Source organism: Bubalus kerabau, chromosome 1, assembly GCF_029407905.1.
Source record: "Bubalus kerabau isolate K-KA32 ecotype Philippines breed swamp buffalo chromosome 1, PCC_UOA_SB_1v2, whole genome shotgun sequence".
In the NCBI taxonomy this organism is placed as follows: Eukaryota; Metazoa; Chordata; class Mammalia; order Artiodactyla; family Bovidae; genus Bubalus; species Bubalus kerabau.
Genome location: NC_073624.1, coordinates 12,862,130 through 12,878,064, shown reverse-complemented (window position 1 = coordinate 12,878,064; position 15,935 = coordinate 12,862,130). Strand labels below are relative to the sequence as shown.

Here is a 15,935-nt window from a genome sequence, read left to right as displayed (position 1 = left end):
AAAAGTCTAGAGAAGAAATCTGGTCAGAGGGGTGTGGGCTGATGGAGGAACTGCCAAGGGGGGGCTGCCAATCTGGGGGGCTGCTCACCCCCACAGAGGGGGCCCTCTCTCTCCCACCCCAAGAACCACAATGGACAGAAAAAAGGTTGGCACATGCAGCAAGCGCTCCATGGAGCTTGTTAACAAGGCAGGAGAGGGAGGTGAGGGGGGACACTGGCCTGAGAGCAGGAGGCTTCAGTCGTGTCTCCGGCCCCGAGCAGCTGTGTGAACTGCAAAAGTCACTTTGTCTCTCAGGTCCTCAGTTTCCTCGTCCACGACGTCAGGGTTGGCACAAAGGCAGAATGCCAAACAGAGCTGCCAGGAGCTCTGTCTTCAGAAGGTCATGAGCTGGGGAATGTCTGTGCAGGGTGCAGGCTGTGCCACCCCGAGCCCCGCCACCCCAACGCTCCATGCGTTGAGGACAACACTGCAAGGCGGGCTGGAACTGGAGACGCCTTGAGAGCCTGTCTCTGGGAAAATGCCAGACAACAGTGGCTGTGTCTTTCTTTGGTTCCTCCCCGTGGACTCCAGGATGCTGAGCCAGGTGAGGGGTCCCCTCCAGCAGAACATCGGGATCCAGCGTGGGTGTCAGTGGTCATGTCTGACATGGCACTACCCTCTCCAAGCCCAGAGATGGTAAGAGGAAGCCCCCCACAGAGGGCGCTCCCCCCCCTCCCCCGCCGTGTACACGGCGGTTGTCATGATCAGACAGCGGGCTTCAGGAAGACCACCTCCTGCTCAGATAAGATGCTGAGTTCCAACAGGCACGGCATGCTCCAGCCCCAGGAGGGGCTGCCCACGGACAGCACAGAGTTTCTCGGCAAGGCTGCGGGAGGGGGCAGAGGTGAAGCTGTCCGCTGGGGACACAAGAGCCACCTGGCTTCCGGGCACTTCCTACAAGTGCGTCTCCTTCTCCCCAGCCATGAGGCCCTCCTTAAGTGGGGTGGGCCCGCAGTCCCGGCTGCTGCCACCATCCAGAGAAAGGTGTCTCTTGGGCTGCGGCAGGCTGGGGTCAGGGGTGACGAGCTGCCGCAGGCGCTGTGGGGAGAAGAGGGCATCAGTGATGCTGTTGGAGAGAGAGGCAAAGACAATGTGTCCTCCTGTCTGTGTCCCCAGGGCCCAGCTCGGAGCCCGCCCGTGGGGAAGCTCAGTGCGGTGCGACTGAATGAATGAGCACAGATCTCGAGAAGAGAGAGGGGGCAGTGGCGTGGGGACAGCGTGGGAACCAGTCCTGACATCTGTGTAGCCATAGGCAGCCCACTGAACCATACCACACCTCAGCACAGCGCCTGGAACAGGATCAGTGTTCAGGGTCTATTTTGTCCTTATTATAACTATTCTTATTGCTACTTCTATCAAATACTCGATAAATGTCTATCATTTTTCTTCCTAGTAGTACTGCTACTATTACTATTGTTATTGATGCCATCTCCCTGCCTTGAACGCAGATGTGATGGCTGGAATCATGACCACCTTCTTGTGACCATGAGGTGATAAGTATGATGATGAAGGGACACCATGAGCAGGATGAAAGTGCAGGAATAGAGGAAGCGTCTGGTCCCCAGTGGCCTCTTCAGGCAGCCAAAACAAATGCCAGAAGCCCTAACTCTGATCTTCTTCATGTGTAAGAAGACACTGAGCCTGTTTGTTTATTGCCGTTGGGTTTTCTGTGACTTGTAAGTGACACAGATTCCCACATATGTAATGTCTTTGTGGGACACTGGCTCTATGTCTTCCAGGAAGGCATGTCCTACACCCTAAGCAGGGAGCCTTTTGCAAAGGATTCACACAGGGATAAGAGGAGGGAAGCTGGGAAACTGTGTGGATGAACCGTGGCTGCTGGTCACCAATTTCCAGGAGCAGGAATCTGTGCTCTGTGACTCCCTGTGTCTGGCACCTTTGAGGTCTTGTTTATAACTTAGTTTCCCAGGTGGTGCTAGTGGTAAAGAACCCGCCTGCTAATGCAGATAGATGTAACAGATGCAGGTTCGATCCCTGGGAAGACCCCCTGGAGGAGGAAATGGCAACCCACTCCAGTATTCTTGCCCAGAGAATCCCCATGGACAGAGGAGCCTGGTGGGCTACAGTTCACAGGGTCACAAAGAGTCAGACACAACTGAAGCGACTTAACAGGCACACACACCCCTTAACCCTTTGACAGTTGCTCTTGGTCAGCCTGCCCAGATGATCTGGAGGTCAGATTCTGAAGGTCTAGACTCTTGACCATTTCTGAAAATGAAGCCACGAATCTTCAAAGACCCTTCTCCTTAAGATTCTCTTAGACAGAAGGGCTGCCTGGCCTCAGAGCTGCCCCAGCCATGATGCCCTGCCCATTGTCCAACCTCCGCAGTGCCACTTTCCCAGCCCCTACCTTCTTGAAGGAACCCCGGGTCTTCAAGAGGGTTACGATGATGAAGAGAGGGACACAGCCCATGGAGGAGCCAGCCAGGAACCAGCCAATGAAGTATCCCCAGGCCGGGTACACATAGACGTTGTTGTATTTGAGAGGTGTGTACTTGCTCAAGGAGAAGAAAAAAGTAGCCTAGAGAGACAGGGGGAGGGCAGGCACAGATGCAGGAGGGGCCACGAACCCTCTCCTAGGGGACGGAGCACAGTTAGATACACTGGTGCTTCTGGAGGTGGAGAGTAGACGCCATCGCAGACCGTGGGCCAAGGCGTCAGTCACATCCAGAAGGAAGGGAGGGGAGACGAGATGCTCCAAGGAGACAGGCAGAAGTAGAACAGCAGCTGGAACATCAGGCAGACCGACAGACGGACAGAGTTGTCAAAGGAAGGGATGGAGCTGGAACTAGGCCGGATGATAGTGCTCGTGAAACCAAGAGACGGTGAGAAAAGAGGGGCGGGGGGACCAGCACACAAGAGAGGGCACGGACCTGCCCCCCAAGGAGCCCCAGAACTCAGCCCCCTGCCCCTCATCTCCCGGAATCGGCTGGAGAGGCAGGAGGGGATATAGGGGGCACTGATGGGCACATACCAGGCAGAGGCCAGGGGTCAGGAAGAGCCAGGAGATCTTCACCAGGGGCCACGGCCGGTAGCCAATCATGTCTTCCACGTTGTCATAGAAACGGTCGGCCCCTGCCCAGGTGGGTGTCGGGAGAGTGTGAGGACAGGATGGGGAACAGCGGATGGGTTTGGGGAAGGACTCGGCTGCTCCGTCTTCCCCATCCCCCACCGTGTGGGGGAAACTGGATCAGCACACAGGAGTGACACTTGGGGAGGGGGAGGCTGCCCCCAACAGGGAGCCCCCTCATCCCCCAGGGTGTCTCTGGCCTCCCGCCTAGGGATGAAGACCCACGTCCTAACACACGGGAGGGTGTGAGCCAGGGGGGCGCTCAGTGGCCACAGAGATGCTTATTGCATCACAGAGACAGATTCGGTTTCAAGTCAAAGCAGCAGAACAGCCAAGGGGCCACTGAGCCAAGTGGGGCACTGGGCTGGGGCGATGTATGCATCCCAGACTCCAGGTATTCATAATTATTCTCACTATTCAAGGAACCCAGGGTTGTCCCAAGCACAGCTCCACCTGCCATAATGAGAACTGCCTGGGTTCCCAGCGATGGATAAACCTCAAGTAAAAAGAACCAGGGCGGAGACTTCCCTGAGGGGCCAGTGGCTAAGACTCTTGTGCTCCCAGGGCAGGGCGCCTGGGTTTTGATCCCTGGTCAGGGAGCTAGATCCCACACGCCGCAACTAAGACCCAGAGCAGCCAAATAAATAAATACAAAATAAATATGAAAAAACATTAAGAACCAGGACAGCAGCTCCAAGAGCCACAAAGACCAGAAGGCCAGCTTGCCGGTCCTTACCTGGGGCAGATCCAGCCCTTCCTGGGACCCCAAGGCTCCCGCCACCACTTACCGTACACCCAGCCGACGCAGATCACCTCAAGCACGGAGAGGAAGAGCAGGCACATGCCGCTGCAGGCGTAGTGATCGAACAGCTGAAAGAGGTACATCCCGCCCTGCAGGCAGGGGGTGGCGCTGAGGCGTCAACCTTCCCCTGGGGCGGTGGTGGGCGGCAGGGGACACACCCTGCCCCACCAGAGAGGACAGATGCCCACCTTGTGGGGCGCCACCCTGCTCGGCCCAAGGAAGTCGTCCCTTGCAGCTAGAGTTTGCCCTGCCTGTCCCTGCCTCCCAGGCCTCATCTGACAACCATCTCTGACCTCAGTGAGGACCCCGGGGACTGTGGCGTAGATCCACTGTGTTGTCTGCCCAGAATCCCACCTTCTGGAAGGTGCTGCGTTGTGGCCATCTCACTGTGAGTTTGTGTGCCCCACTCCCCTGTTTCAGGCCTGAAGAGGAGCCACGGCTGACTCTCAGGAAAAGGGCTCTGTGTCCCCAGGGTTGGCCAGTGGCACAAGGGAAGCCCAAAGCTGCCCCAGCCATCTGTAACATCCCAGGAGGAAAATCTGCCCAAGAATGACATCACCAGAGGAAAAGAGGGGACCATCTCTGATGATGTCATTGGGGCTGCTGGATCCAACTGTGCCTGAAACCGAACATCTAGACCTATCCGTTCCCTGACTCAAAAAGTTCATTTTCCTGCTTAAGCCAGCTTGTGTTTGGTTTCTGTCACCTGAAACCAAAGGAGAGGAAACCAACACAAGAAGGCTCGACCGTGTGGCCCCTCCAACCTCGCGGGGAGGCTCCGCCCCTGCCGCTCACCTCAGTGACCAGGAAGAGCCCGATCAGGCAGCACATAACTGCAATGGCGAGGATCAGGAGCTCCCGCCGCCTGCTCCTCCGGAGCTGCCTGGGGAACATGTCCATGGAGGCCGTCACCAGGCACTCCATACAGACAAACTGTGGGCCGGAGGGGGCTGGTGAGAGGGGTCACTGCCCACGCCCGCTCCCTGCCCCCCACCTCCACGCTGACCCGCAGAGTCAGGGGCACAGGGGTCAGAGCTGGGGTGAGGCCAGCCCAGGTCTCCACCACAGAGGCTCCCAGCTGGGCGGGGGAGGGGGAGGCTGGGTGGCCTGAGGGCGTGGGAGGGATGTTTGGGAGGGCATGTCCATGTCTGAGAAGGGTCAGGCCTGGGGGTGGGGGGTCGGAGTGGGGGACAAAGGAAGCGACCCCTCACAGAAGAGGGTCCTTAGGCCAGGGGTTCCCCCCCCTCACCAACCTCAAGGACCGGTCCTGGTCGTGGAATGGAGGAGGAGCAACCCTGGGCTGGGGCCAGGGAGCTGGGGAAGGTCCTGGCAGGGAGCACAGAAGCTGGGAAGGGGGCTGCAGGGCGGGGCGGGGTGGGGGTGGGGCAAACCTGGCTGTCCAGCCCGAGGAAGATAAGCATGATGAAGAAGAGGCAGGACCACAGCTGGGACAGGGGCATCATGGTCACGGCCTTGGGGAAGGCGATGAAGGCCAGGCCGGGGCCTGCCGGGCACATACAGCATCAGGGGGCCCGCCCGCACGCGCGTGTGCACGTGTGTCTGCCTGCGTGCACTGGCTGAGCCCGTCTGCTACCCTGGGGAGCACACTTTCCACCCGTCCGCTCGCCTCTCCCTCCTCCTTCCCCGGGTTTTGGGGTCCTGCTCTGTGCCAAGCACTGCCCCCCAACGTTGAAAGTTTCCTAGTACCTGGTTTCTGGGACTCCCACCCCCACCCCACCCTCTGTCCCCTGCCCATCCTTCCCTCCAGCTCCCAGACAGCCAGGCAGCACCCACCTGACTCGGCCACTTCAGAGATGGGCACCCCCTGCTCCCGGGACATGAAGCCCAGGATGGAGAAGACCACAAACCCGGCCACGAAGCTGGTGCCGCTGTTGAGGAAGCAGAGCGCGATGCTGTCCCTGCGAGAAACGGGAAGGAAGAGGGAGAAAGAAGCCCAGCGTGCGAGGAGATCCAGAGCCAGTGAGCAGTGAAGGGCAGGGTGAAAAGGAGGTGGGGGACGGAGACCGAGGCCAGGTACCGGGAGAAGAGCCCAGTCTGGAAAGCGGACCACAGGGTCGGATTTGTGCAGCTTGGGCCCCCACACCCACCCCTCCATCTCTGATCACAAAGGAGGGAGGCCCCCCTCCCACCCCCAGGCCCCACCCCCGCTCACTTGTAGCAGTTGTTGTGGAACTTGTTGTAGCTGCCCAGGGCCGTCAGGCACCCCTGGCAGATGGCAAAGGAGAAGAAGATCTGGGTGCCCGCGTCCATCCACACCTAAGGGAGAGAGGCCCCGAGGAAGTAGCGAAAAGATGGGGGAAGCCTGCAGGGAGCCTGGTGTGCATGACCACATAGCCCCCCATGAAGAGCGGCCCCTCCGCCTCCCCTCAGAGTATCCCACGTCCACCAGCGGGTCCTCCTCCTCCTCTCCTGGGCGTGCGGCAGACATCACGTGTATGCATGCTGTCCACACTAGCTCCAGGGCAGCTATATTATTATTTCTTCTATATTATCTCTTTTCTGTGGTGGGCGTATTTTGCCTCTAAACCAAGGGAAAAGCAACCAGAGGTTTTTAGAAGTCCAGATCTGGTTTGGGGCAGGAGACACCTAGGATAAGGGTGACAGCGAGGTTCCTACCTGGGGGTCCTTGAGCCGAAGCAAATCTGGTTTCAGGTAGTAGATGATGCCCTCGTAGGCTCCAGGCAGGGTGACGCCTCGAACCAACAGGATGACCAGCATCAGGTAGGGAAACGTGGCTGTGAAGTAGACAACCTGCAAGGGGGAGGCCAAGGTCACCCCTCTCCAGACAGCACGAGCCTCCTGAGGAGGGGTGAGTGCAGGGAGCTTGCCACCCCTCCCTCACACATTCCAGGGGGTCTGGGGCTCCCCAGCACAGGGTGAGACACACATCAGCGGGCCAAACTGGGGCGGGCTTATTTCACCCTGCAGGTTGCTTGCTTATGTACACAGGCCTTTGACAGTCATATCGAAAAAGAAAGACTTTCCCAGTGTTGAGCTAAACCCCTTTCCTGGGACGCCCCCTGTTCTTAGCAGGCCCTTCCCTTCACTACTTTCTCTTTCAGGTCTCCAGGGGGATGCCGTGGTGGTGGTAGTTGGGGGAGGGGTCCCTGCAGACTCTGAGAGCCACAAAAAGCGTGCCCGGATCCGAGCCCCTCACCTTGCCCGTGATCTTAACGCCCTTCCAGATGCAGAAGTAGCAGATGATCCAGGCGAGCAGGAGACACAGGGCCAGCTCCCAGCGCAGGCCGCCCAGGTGCTGGATGCCAGGGCTGATGCTGAGTACACGTCTCCTGCAGACGAGGGGTGGGGGGTACAACGCCAGGTGAGGCCGAGTAGACAGCAAGCCGCCTCCTCCATCATCATCGGGTGTCCTGATCCTCAGAGCTGACCCCACAGATCTCAGCCTCCAGGCCACCCCACCCCTTGCCCCTCCCCTGCCCCATGGACAGCACGTTCCCATCTGTGGTCTATAAGCCCTTGGCCGTCAGGAGACCAAATCACATAATGCCACAGGTATGTCTGTCTAACGCATCCAGCTTTCTCTGTTGCTCAGAGAGAGACAGAGACAGTGAGGGCAGCACGTGCCTGAGGGGCCCGTGGTGGGGCACAGCTGATGAGCAGGTGGGTGAGCAGATGCCTGGGGAGCAGAGGGACTGGTGTGCACTGGGGTTGGCAGGTGACGGTGATAGGAATGTGTGAGCCAAGGGCTGGAGGGCGTGAGGGTGAGTCAGGGCTGGGCGGGCACCCTCGGGAGAGTGTTGGCAGCTACGTGTGTGCCGAGGTGAGTGTGTGTGTGTGTGGGGGGCGCAGGTAGACTCTGTAAGCGCAAAGGTAGACACGTGTGGATGTGGGAGAGGGTGTAAGTACTCAAGTGGAGGCTGCAGGTGCCAGTGTGGATGAGTGTAGAAATTTGCCAATTTGTAAATATTCCAACTTCGGCCAAGTTCAAGCTACTGCCAGGACGTCAGGGCACCCAAAGCTGGAAAGGTGCACAGAGCTGGTCTCCTGAGCTGCGAGGTGCAGGTGGATGAGTGGGTACGGGTCGGGGAGGGTGAGCAGGCTTGAGTGGGATGGGAGTCACATGGACACTCACATGGAGTCACTCACACAGTCACATGGGAGTCACTCACACCCGTGTGAGTCTAGGTGGACACGGGGTGCGGGGTGAGCGTGAGGGCGTGGGCAGTAGGTATGCGAGCGTCCCTCATCTCTTGGTGATGGGAGGTGAGTGCTGGAAAGGCGTACACCTGCACCCCACATCCCAGGCCCTGGACACCCAAATTCCCTCCCCTGGTGCCCCCGGAGGCACATCCAGGCCTGCTACCTACTCCCAGAATTCCATGACGGGGGACGTGACGTTCTCGGACGGGCCCGTCGTGCCGGCTGCAGAGTGGTTCAGGAAGTCCATGCAGTGGTCTGTGGGGGACCAGGGGGTGTCCGCAGTGGGCCAAGTGGGCAGAGACGCCCTCACATCTTGTCCCCCACCCTCTGGCCTGCTTGCCCCATCATTCCCAGCCCTTGGGAGCCCCCGCTTTCCAGCGTCAGGAGTTCCCCCTTGGGAAGCCCAGGGAACCAGCCCCCTTTCCCACCGAATCTGTTCCCGCCGAATCTGACTGCTCCTCTGGGCCCCCCTGGTCTGCCTCTGCCCCTCTGGTCTCCGGGGTCTGGCGCGCAGTAGGCCCATGGTAAACACTGGCTCAATGGGTGGACGGTGGGGGCAGTTAGCGCCTGGCAGCCAGTTATCACCCACAGTTCCACGGGGCTGTGGGCTGTCAGGGCAGTTGGTTGAGTGACCCACACGGGGCTGGCCCACAGAGTGGCCCCCAGCAGCCCCCACAGCTCCGCTTGGGGAGGGTTTGGCTGGGCGTCTGGTCACTGTTGGCCCGTCGCCCAACCCGACAGGTACCTGTGTTCCAGGAGTGGGCGCACGTGGTCCAGGGCAGCTCGGAGGTGAAGGAGCTGAACAGGTAGAAGAGGGCCCAGGCCAGGATGATGATATAGTAGATGTTCAGATAGGCCTCGATGACTACAGACGCCAGCCCAATGCCTTGGGGACAGGGTTAGGGTGGGGGTGGGAAACAGGAAGGTCTGAGAGATCAGAGTTAGCCCGGAGCCCACAGGAGCTGTCAGTGGCGCTGGAAGGACACGGGGCCACGGAGACACTGCCAGGCTTACTCACAGGCCCGAGAACCCTTTACTCCTTATTTTTCTAAATAAGAAGAGCAGGTGACACCACAGCACAACACGGCCTTAGGCCTTCTCCCATCACCATGGTCACCGTGGTTACACCCTTGGACGCATATGGGGGGCCCAGCCGTTTGCCTGGGAGCACATTTTTCCGTGAAGCTGTGAAGACTCAGCTCCAGGGCTCCTCGCTTGCAAGCACCCCTCCTAAGACTGCACCTAGTTTTGTGCCTGAGTACGATTTTGTATTGTCTTTCCCTGAAGACCACTTCCCCCAGGTTTTATAAGCTTTATAATCCAGTCCTACAAAGCCGGATTATACTTCCTGCTGCCCCTGCAACCCTGAGCACAGTGTGGATGAGGGAAGGGGCGGTGGGGATGGGTCTCCTGGGGGCCTGCAGGGGGGTGGGGGGAGGACACTCACCCTGGAGGAGGGGGCAGATCTTCCGCCAGGCTGTGACGCTGCCCTGGCTGGTGTACTGGCCCAGAGCCACCTCCAGGAAGAACACTGGGATGCCGCAGGAGAAAAAGAAGATCAAGTAGGGGATGAAGAATGCTCCTGTGGAGAAAGGGGAGGTGGGCTGAGCCTGTAGCCACCCCTCAATGTCCCTCCCGCTCCCCCCAGCCCCCAGAGGCCCAAGGCAGCTTCCTACTGTTCTGAGCAGGGCTGGTGGAAAGTTTCTGGTCTGCACCCCACCCAGGATAGGAAAGACCTTCAAAGGGAAATGAATGAAAAGGTAGGTGGAGATCCCAATATACATACTATTTACTTTCTCAGTGTGCTTCACAAATCTGATTCAGTTTATTATTTTTGGAACCAAAAACATGTGTTCTGTATAATTTGATCAATGGCACCCCACTCCAGTACTCTTGCCTGGAAAATCCCATGGACGGAGGAGCCTGGTAGGCTGCAGTCCATGGGGTCGCTAAGAGTTGGGCACGACTGAGCGGCTTCACTTTCACTTTTCACCTTCATGCATTGGAGAAGGAAATGGCAACCCACTCCAGTGTTCTTGCCTGGAGAATCCCAGGGACAGAGGAGCCTAGTGGGCTACTGTCTCTGGGGTTGCACAGAGTCGGACATGACTGAAGCGACTTAGCAGCAGCATTAAATTATCAAGTAGGTTACTTTTTAGAGGAAAACTAACAAACAAAAATATCTTGGAAAAATTATTTTTGTTCTCATTCAGAGGGTTTTTTCCCCTCATATTCAGAGGGTTTTCCCTTCTCTCAGGCTCTGGTCTGAACTGGGCTCCTCTGACAAGGTCACTCTTCTGCTGGGGGGCTATTCTTGGGATGTGGTTTCAGCATCGGAGGCGCTGACCTGTAGGCCGTGGTGGGAGGTCAGGCCTAAAGACACGCTGGAAATGACATCCCAGGGTGTCCACCTCCATCATCTCAGAAGTGTGTGCCTGGGTGAACACATTGCATAGTAATGCAGTTATTGCAGAGTTAATTGCATAGTAATTAACACTTGGCACTTGGGCTTCTGTCTGTAAAGCCTGCTTCTAAATGCTTTACCAACATCAAAACCCTCACAAAGCAACCTCCCAGGTACTGATGTTATCCCTATTTTACAGATGAGGAAAGTGAAGCAGAAACTCAGGTGGTCTGACCCTGAGCATGGGCTTGTAACCACAGTGTTACAATGCTTCTCAAGCATGTTACTGTGTAGAAAAAATAGAAGGTATAATGGGAAGGAAAGAGAAAAGCAATATATCAGTGAAAAGTGAAAGTGAAAGTCTCTCAGTCATGTCTGACTCTTTGCGACCCCATGGACTATACAGTCCATGGAATTCTTCAGACCAGAACACTGGAGTGGGTAGCCTTTCCCTTCTCCAAGGGATCTTCCCAAGCCAGGGATCAAACCCACGTCTCCCACATGGCTGGCAGATTCTTTACCAGCTGAGCCACAAGGGAAGCCCTTGTATCAGCATATCCTTCCAATTTTCTTATAAACATATCCACATATATTTCTTTTTTTGCAAAAATAAGAACCTACTATGCATGACTTGATGACCATTTTAAAATGTACAGACTTCCCCAGTGGTCCAGTGGTTAAAATTCCGTGCTCCCAATGCAGGGGGCCTGGGTTCGATCCCTGGTCAGGGAATGAGATCCCACGTGCCACAACTAAAGATTGGTTTCAGTCAAATAAATAAATATTAAAAAAAGAAAATTAATCATGGATGCTTAAAAAAGAGAGCAGGATACATAGTAAATGTTCAATAAATATTTGTCAACTTAAATATAAATGGTGTTTAGAAGGATTTTCTAAACAATGGCTATTTTTACACAGGACTGTTCCTTCTTTTTCACCTTTCTGGAATATTTCTAATATTCACATACATCGTTTCCACAAAAGAATAAAGGTATTTTCAAAAGGCAAAAATGAATCTGGCCACTCACAAACAAACCCATGTAAATGAATTATTCCACTGATGTGAAATATTCCAAGCAGGTAAAACCACAGCCACAGGAAGCAGATTTGTGGTTGCTGAGGGCGGGCTGGGAGAGGGCCGGGGAGTGACTTCTGATGGGTACAGGGCTTCTTTTGGGGGTGATGGAAAGATTCTAGAATCAGTTGTGGTGATGGTTGCACAGTTCTCTGAATACACTAAAACCACACTTAAAAAGGCGGCTCTGGCCCCTCCCCATTACACCCTTGCTCATTTTTACTGCTGGTGCTAAAACATGCATAATTGCTTCTTTAATTAAAATCCTAGACAGGGGTCATGTCTCTTATTTGATCAACATTCCTCAGTGGCTCCTGTCTCACTCAGATCCAAACCTCAGGGTCCAGGCCCATGACCTCTGGTCTCTCCCCCACTCCCCCACCCCATCACTCCCCTCCTCGTCCCACCTCAAACAGGCCAGCTGCTCTTCACTTGACCTTGGCCCTTGCTGTCCCCTGAGTTTGGCGTGTTCTTCACCTGAACTCCACCCTTGGAACTCGCTGCTTCACCTCCTTCAATTCTCAGCTCAAAGGCCACCTCCTGGACAGACCCTCTCCTGGTCCCCTCGCCTCCCATGTCTCGTCCCTCCCTTCCCGATCCAGTATCTCCCCACCCCGTCCCTCCACCCTGCTCTGCTTCTAGCCTGTCCACGCTTCACCACTCGACAGACTGCGGTGGACGTGTCTGTCTGTGACCTGCTGCCCTTCGCTGCAATGTAACCCAGAGTGTGTTCTGTTTTGTATCTAGCACAGTGCCTGACACAGGGTGGCCCACAGTAGGCGCTGAGTGAGGGACTGAGCCCTTCAGTGACTGACTTCCACTTGGAGAGGAGCTTGTTCTGAGGAATCAAGCCCATTTCACGGCGGGGGATGCTGAGGCCAGTGGTGCAACTGGAGCTCCACAGATCTCCCCCACTGCGCTCACCTCAAGTGAACTCACCTCCCCCGTTTTTGTAACAGAGATAGGGGAACCTCCAGACGTTGCCGAGCCCGATGATCTCCCCGGCCACGGACAGCACGAACTCCATCTTGTTGTTCCACTGGCCTCGATCCTTCACCTGGTCCTGGGCTTCCTGGTCCGGCCTCGGGCCCTCCTCGGGGGCCCAGGGGACCACCGGAAGCCCCTCCTTGGGAGCTGCCACTTTTCTGTCGTCTGCAGGCATGGATGGGCTGAGAGGCCACAGATGGGTGTGGGCAGGATGTGGGAGAGGCCAGCCTGCAGGGACGAGAGGAATGAGCTGGGCAACCCCAGGGCTGCTATCACCCCTGCTCTCCCCATTCTAACCCTTCAGCGTTGCCGAGAGGTTTTCTAATAGTGTTGGACCAGATTTTCTTCTCGAATTCTCAGTGACATTTGCATCTCAATTTACCCTTTGCTCTCATGGCTCCAATAATAAATATGGAGCAGTTTGCTCTTTTTAAAAATGTACATATGTATTTATTTATGGCTTTAAAAATTTTATTGGCATAGGGTTGATTTACAACGGTGTGTTAGTTTCTGCTGTACGCAAAGCGACTCCGTTATACATCTATATACACCACTCTTTTTTAGATTGTTTTCCCATATAGCTCATTACAGAGTATCAAAAAGAGTTCCCTGTAACATACAGAAGGACTTTATGAATGCAAGCATATTTTTTTTTAATGGGAACTGCATCTGGATTTTATTTTATTTTTTATTAATTTTTACTGGAGTATAGTGGTTTTGGGCTTCCCTCTTGGCTCAGCGGTAAAGAATCCACCTGCCAATGCAGGAGATGTGGGTTTGATCCCTGGGTCAGGAAGATCTCCTGGAGTAGGAAATAGCAACCCACTCCAGTATTCTTGCCTGGGAAATCCTATGAACGGAGGAGCCAGTGGGGTACAGTCCATGGGGCCATGAAAGAGTCGGACGCAACTTAACAACTAAACCACACAAACAGTAGTTTCTTTACGATGGGAGCGGTTTGTTCTTTGCCCATTTTGCAGATAGGAAAATCCAGGCCTTGGCAGGCGGAGTGATTTGCCTGAGACCACACAGGAACTAGATGGGGATTAAAACCCAGGCTCGGGGACTGTTAGCCCAAGTCTCTTTTGATCCTTGCAGCCAGCTGCCATCCCCGCTGGCCTATCCGCCTTAGGTCCCCAGTGTCCAGTGAGTGGTGCCATTCTAGCCATAAGGGGTCAGAGGCTGCCGGGAGCCACGGGAGGTCAAAGGGCTGGTGTGGCCAGGTAACAGCATGGTCTTCTCCGGGCCAGCTGCGTGCTCGTCACTGTGCCAGTACAATCGATTGCCTCCGGGTAAACACAGGGCCAACTCACTCTGGGCATCTGATTGGGAGGGCAGGGGAAGGTGGGGCCACCTCATGAGGCCAGATGGGGACAGGGTGGCCTTCAAGGGAAGCCTGGTTCTTCCCCCTCTCTTGGTTGAACCTCCATCCTGAGAGCTGGCAAGGATCCTGGAGGCGGAGGGGGTCACCAGAGAGAGCCTCACTTGGGTGGTCACCTCCAATCCGAGTGGTCTCCTCAAGGGAGACCCAGAGTGAGTGCCCATCACAGGCAGGTCATTGTTCCTTCTGACTTCCTACCATCCTGAAGGGCGGCCGCTGTCTGCTCTCCCTTGTCCCTCCCGTGGCCCATTTACCGGCTGCCAGGAGATAAACTGATGCCTGCTCTATCCGGAATCCTTGTTTGCCTCCCCTCCCCACACTCTGCCCAAGGCCACCTCTGATTCTGTTTCCAGGAGCTGCCAGGAAAAGGTGCCTAGGCTGCAGAGGGGGGCACTCACCCACGCGCCCCCTCCCCTCCCCCGCCTCCAAGGGGCACTGGGTAACCAAAGTGACCAGGAGCTACCAAGGGCTCTGTTCCTCCAAGCCTCCAGAGAAACACAAGGGATTCTTTTTATTAAAAGAAGCGTCTGTTTACTTGTTGGTCCTTTTAACCCAGGCAACAGCCCAAGCCCAAGTCAGCTAGGAGGGCGTGGCAGGGCCATTTGAGGTTATGGAAATTTTTGAAGGTGACTTGGAGGGTGCAGATTGTCCCAGGAGTGGGGAAGCATGTCAGGGGCGGAAATTCAAGTTCTGGGACCTACGAGGAGGCTTCCCTGGCAAGCTCAGCCCTGGACGGAAGGTGAGGAGAGAGGTGCCTGGTGGAATCAAAGACCTCAGCCTCTGATACAGGGAAGGGGTTGGGGGAGAAGGGAAGGAAAAACAAAGAGGCCAGCCCCCGGGGCTTTGAGAACCAAGCCTCAGGTGGAAAGAATGGGGTGGTCTGGCCCCAGGGGACACCTGAACCAATGGTGGATGCTGGTACAGAATTGAGGCTGGGCACTCTGAAGACTGGGCCCTGAATCCTTATCAAACGAATGAATGGACTTGAAAACACAGATGAAGAATCATCAGACAGGAACTCCAAGGTCTGGTCCAGACCTGGCTCAGAATAACAACAGAAGCAAACCTTTAGCACTATGCCCAAAACATACACGTGTTTACACACATTATTAAGTTTCATCTTCATAGAAATCTTTGTGCTAGGAATTACTACTAACTCTGTTTTATGAATGATGAAATGAAGTTCAGAGAAATTCAGGAACAGGCCCTGACACCCCCAGTAACTATTTTTGAATGATCTGAAGAAACTTACCAGTACAGTAAGTGGGGAGCTGTGCCTCCGGGTTGCTCTGTTCTCTTAGGTAAGTCTCACCTCCTCTCTGGGCTTTAAGTCTCCCTGAAAGCGAGAATGACGTCTGCTCAACTGTGGTATTGGGAAGGGGGGAGACACAAATGAGATCCACAAGAGCCAAGGAGAGATATTGCCTTTGCTTGCCACGCCATAGGGTAGCCAAGCTCGGGGCCTGAACACAGGGTCACCAACTGGGCGGCCGGGAGACAAGGTTCACTGTCCCCAGACCAGAGGCAGTTATTTCAGGGCCAAGTCGTCCCCAGCAGCTGGAATGGGGAGACTCCCCCCAGCCCTGGGAAAGGAGGAAATGAAGGGAAAACTGGAGGAGAGTACAAGATGTGGGGGAAACGTCAGAGCTCAGAGTGGGCGCAGGATTTGGGAGAAGAGAACACATACAAGCTGTCCCTGATGTGAAAAGTTTTGCTCAAAAAAAAAAAAATTACTGAGAGGAGTATGATTTATGGGTTAAGGATGAAATACCGAACAGCAGGACGAAAGCAAGAACACAGGAAAGGGAAAGCTGGCTCAGAGCCATGGCAAGTTAAGGGGAAACAGGCTGAAACTGCAGCAAGCAGGCTTCGAGTTAGACTCAAGGAAGAACTTTCCAGGCGGATGTTAGACATAAAAGCTGTCTGAGCTCTCCCTTTGGAGGGTTACTTTTAAAAGCCAGAAAGAGACTTCCC

At 55.5% G+C, this 15,935-nt stretch overlaps 1 protein-coding gene across 1 annotated transcript; it reads right to left on the bottom strand.

Annotated features, from left to right (window-relative positions):
* Positions 1 to 933: 933 nt before the first annotated feature.
* SLC6A12 (solute carrier family 6 member 12) lies at positions 934 to 12,755 on the bottom strand. Its single transcript, XM_055566057.1, has 14 exons — positions 12,533 to 12,755; positions 9,562 to 9,696; positions 8,860 to 9,000; positions 8,282 to 8,369; positions 7,111 to 7,243; positions 6,570 to 6,704; positions 6,106 to 6,209; positions 5,727 to 5,851; positions 5,324 to 5,436; positions 4,728 to 4,865; positions 3,919 to 4,021; positions 3,035 to 3,135; positions 2,411 to 2,581; positions 934 to 1,077 (listed from the first exon to the last, which is right to left on the bottom strand). Exons 1-14 carry the CDS (start codon positions 12,753 to 12,755, stop codon positions 934 to 936), a joined length of 1,854 nt encoding a protein of 617 aa, XP_055422032.1.
* Positions 12,756 to 15,935: the final 3,180 nt, after the last annotated feature.

Coding starts and splice junctions, on each gene's coding strand:
- SLC6A12 (XM_055566057.1), bottom strand. CDS start 12,755: ATGCCTGCAGACGACAGAAAAGTGGCAGCTCCCAAGGAGGGGCTTCCG. Junction 9,001..9,561: donor GATCTGCCCCCTCCTCCAGG/GTGAGTGTCCTC, acceptor CCTGTCCCCAAG/GCATTGGGCTGGCGTCTGTA. Junction 5,437..5,726: donor CTCTGAAGTGGCCGAGTCAG/GTGGGTGCTGCC, acceptor TGTGCCCGGCAG/GCCCCGGCCTGGCCTTCATC.